General features: G+C 39.1%; 1 protein-coding gene across 1 annotated transcript in view; it reads left to right on the top strand.

Moving 5' to 3' along the window:
- MAST4 (microtubule associated serine/threonine kinase family member 4) overlaps positions 1–4,113 on the top strand; it is a 158,413-nt gene that overhangs the window by 136,233 nt on the left and 18,067 nt on the right. The window contains 2 exon segments of the mRNA XM_011371060.2: positions 1,037–1,237; positions 3,564–3,793. Coding sequence (XP_011369362.1) covers positions 1,037–1,237; positions 3,564–3,793 — 431 coding nt within the window.

Genomic DNA, 4,113 nt, shown 5'->3' with positions numbered 1-4,113 from the left:
AGAAAAACTGATAGCCTGTGAAAGAAAGAGTAGGAGGAACCAAAAGGGATGAGTGGCCATTCGGCTTTTCTCTGAGGCACTCAGCAGGTCACTCTGCTCAAGAACTTTTTACTCCTGGCCTGTGCAGTCACAAGACTGACATCAGTGATTTTCCATTTCTGCATTTCCTATGTGGTTATATTCTCTTAGGATACTCTGCTGAAGGAAGTCCTAATTTCTAACTTTAAAAAAAACTTCTAGTTTACATTAAAGGTTAATAAAATTAAAAATAAAGAAAGCATGGCTGGTTTAAAGGAAAGGGGATTTTCCTCCTAGTCTAATTACTTCGGGGCAGATCAGCATTTGCCACTGTCTAGATTAAAAGCCAGGAAGATTTAGGGAGCTATTGAGTAATGTAGCCAAAATAATATCCTTTTTCTTGTCCTTTGAAATTTAGAAGAAGCTTAGAGTGAAAGGTGTGAGAAGTCAAAGGGGACGCTTTAGGCACTTTTCTAGAAGTTACATACCTGAGCCTAGTATGAGATGTGTCCTGGGAAGATGGTAGAAGATGACATAGGCATATGTCTACATGAAGTAATTAAATGATGTCCACATATCAAAAACCATTATTAATAGCATTGCTAATTATGATCATTGTTATCATATACAGTAGGTAGTCAAGTTATTCATAAAGTGATATTTGGTTCATAACATGGCCTTTCATGGTGAGGTGGGGGAAAGTTGTCTCTACAAGGGTTATAAAATGTAGATTCTAGAAAGTAATTATTCCAGTTAAATGGAGTCATTGATTGAGAATTAGCAGACTTGTATACAACTGGAATGAAACCTGAATGGACACCTTTTTCATCTTTTCCTCTTCCACGTCACCTTTCTCAACCCATCATGTGATTTTAATGTTTGCCTGACACTGCAGGGACTCGTGAGCCGTGAGGGAATATGTTTCCCAGCGTTTGTCCTTTCTTCTCTCTCTTCTCCCCTTTTGCCAGCTCTCTTATCCTGTTTTCCTGAACGTGTTTATCCCTTCTTCTTTGTACAGTTGGCAGTTTTTCAGAGCACTTGGATCAGATAAATGGACGAAGCGAGTGTGTGGACAGTACAGATAATTCCTCAAAGCCATCCAGTGAACCCGCTTCTCACATGGCTCGGCAGCGCTTAGAAAGTACAGAAAAAAAGAAAATCTCGGGGAAAGTCACAAAGTCCCTTTCTGCCAGTGCTCTGTCCCTCATGATCCCAGGAGGTAGAGAGATATCTACTCGCATGAAATTGTGTGATTTGTGCATGTGGCCTCCTCCCCCCCGCCCCCAGTTTGGAATGCTGATTGAGACGCAAGATTGCATGAAGCTGCAAAGGTGCCTAGCCCAGCTCTCTAGAGCTCCCTGCAGGCCCTCCAGAGTTCCCAGAGAGCTTGTGTGTCTTATTTCTTCTCCCTTCTTTCTGCATCAGGAGATGAGGCAGGCTTCTTTTCACAAAGCATTATTGCTTTTATATGTTTCCTTTTTTCTTTTTTTCCTCCCCTACCCTCAAGTTAAGTGATAAATGTTCCTCCTCTGAATAATTTTTCTTCTCTAGATTATGCATCATTTATATACTTTACAGAGCTGTTTACAGCATCTGTGTGGGAAAGCTAAGTATAGTTTTTCTCATCTAATTAATGAGGAAATAGACACAGAGAACATAAGTTTTTTATTTCTGGGGATGCAGAGAGTCACAGACAGCACTGAAATTGTTTTCCCAGCCCTGTCTGTTGAGCTATGCTTCCTCCTACTGGTAGTCAAATCATTTTCTGCCCTGTGTTAGAAAATTGGGCTTAATTATAGTTTTCTTGAATTGCAGTATTTTTGCACAACCTGGTTGTGTCTCTAGTACTCACTAAGTCTATAGTAATTCTACTAGCAAAGATGAAATACACACCCTCATGGTTATGACTTCTCACTCACATGACAGCATGAGAATGGAAGTGGCAATCGAATTATATTGCAGATGGCTTGCATTTGGAAGAATACAGACCATGTATAAAAGGGATTGTTTACATTTTTGAAATTTCAAATTTGTGCAAAAAGAAAGTAGCTATAAACAAATGCTCATTTAGGGGTAGTACTCACTCTACCGCATTGTTTTCTGGGAGGTGTCCCATTCAGCACAATAAAACAAACACCTGTCCCCGGTAGTTTGAGGGACTATTCATACCCGAATGCAGTAGCCTCACTGCAGCTGCAGTCAAGGAGGTAAGTGCAATGTGGTCCAGCTCACTTTTGAAAGCTGGCGAGAAAGCCCACATCTTGGTAAAATAGAGCAATTCAGGAGGTAAGGGAAACCGTCATGAAGTAATGGATCCCAGGCCTGGCTTTTCTACGGTTTGGTCTGTATATCCACCCTGTCCTCCCTCCTCTTGCTTGCATGTTTTGAATTTCCCTGCCCACCACTGTGTGTCTTTTCACCTGGGCTCTTGATTAGACAGAAAGTAGTCAGCAAAAGAGCACCAAGATGCCACATGAAGTCAGAGACTGAAGGAGCATGGATAGTGATACATTTAGCTCATTGTTCTACTTTGGACAGACATCAGAACTGGAGCAAAACATGGTTTGGGTACTTGGAGCTTCCTGTGGCCACAATGCTACCCACCACACTGGTGAGTCTTTGGTAGCGCTGGCACTTTGTAGCCTGGCTCCAGCTGAGCTCACATTTAAACCTCAGCATCTTTGTAGATTATTCTTTTCTCAAGCATATACACACACTTCACCTAACAGTTAAGATCTGTTTAGATTCACATAACTGGAACAGCGATATTAGCTATGAATTAAAAGAATGTTTGCTTATAAAAGAAGGAAAACAGTAGTATTGGTGTTTTGTAATAATAACTGAGTTCCTCTAAAAATTTCTACATTTCACCTGCATTATCCTCTCAAAAACCTTATTATAAATACAGGTAATATATAAAGAGAATCAAATGTAACCATAGTAATAAGGAGTGATTCTTTTATAAAGAAGTTGCTATTTCAGTGCTTTCTTGATCAAAATTTTCAAATCGGTAATTCAATAATAATGTAAAAAGCAGCTGGCAAATTGAACATTTGCTTCTTGGCAATGAATGTTTGAAAAGGGCCACATTAAGGTTGTTACGGGCACGATTTGGAGCCTGAGAATCTTTTACTATAGTCTAGTCTTTTCTGTGAGGGTGGACTTGAAATCCATACAGCTATAATTTGTTTCTTTAATTAAAATAAAATGCATTAAATAAAAATATCACAACAAGATAGTACTTAAGTTTTATGTGTGTTTTAATTAGCCTAGAAAACTAAGAAATTATAACTTTTGATAATAATTGAAAAATTAGCTAAAATTGAAACACTTTTAAAGTTTCCCGGATATGCTTCTGTTTTGAAATCCATGATAGTTACTAATAGAAATATTTTTATATTATTTCTTCTTCATTTTTTCCATTAAAAAAAATAAATTCGGTTTGCAACCATGCTTCCAATCCCAGCAGGTCTGAGGTGAGGGCTGGCTGCATGTATGTCTGTGTGACCAGAATCAGCTTTGATGACTGGCTACTTTTTTTGCAGATATGTTTGCTGTTTCTCCACTGGGAAGTCCAATGTCTCCCCATTCCCTGTCCTCGGACCCTTCTTCTTCACGGGATTCCTCTCCTAGCCGAGACTCTTCTGTGGCCTCTGCCAGTCCACATCAGCCCATTGTCATCCATAGTTCAGGGAAGAACTATGGTTTTACCATTCGAGCCATCCGGGTTTACGTGGGAGACAGTGACATCTATACAGTTCACCATATTGTTTGGGTAAGACCAACAGCCTCTCACGCCTTGCTACTTTTCATTCCCAACCAAACTGGAGAATGGATAAATTGGCTCACACACAGTTAATAGCAACTGTATTTTCTGTTAAGCTGGCATCTGGGACCTGTTCCATTTTTCTTTTAGTCTTTCCTTTTATCTATGTGGTGGAATTGAATTTAGTACAAACTAATCCTTTCTCATAGTTCTATTAGTTTTCATATTTGATTGTCCACAGGTTGTACCAAGCTGGTAGAAATAGTCAAAGACAGTCCTATTTCCATTCTATTTTATTCTATTCTATTTTATTTTATTTTATTTTATTT

Source organism: Pteropus vampyrus, unplaced genomic scaffold (assembly GCF_000151845.1).
Source record: "Pteropus vampyrus isolate Shadow unplaced genomic scaffold, Pvam_2.0 Scaffold182, whole genome shotgun sequence".
NCBI classification, from domain to species: domain Eukaryota; kingdom Metazoa; phylum Chordata; class Mammalia; order Chiroptera; family Pteropodidae; genus Pteropus; species Pteropus vampyrus.
This window is presented reverse-complemented; position numbering and strand designations above follow the sequence as displayed.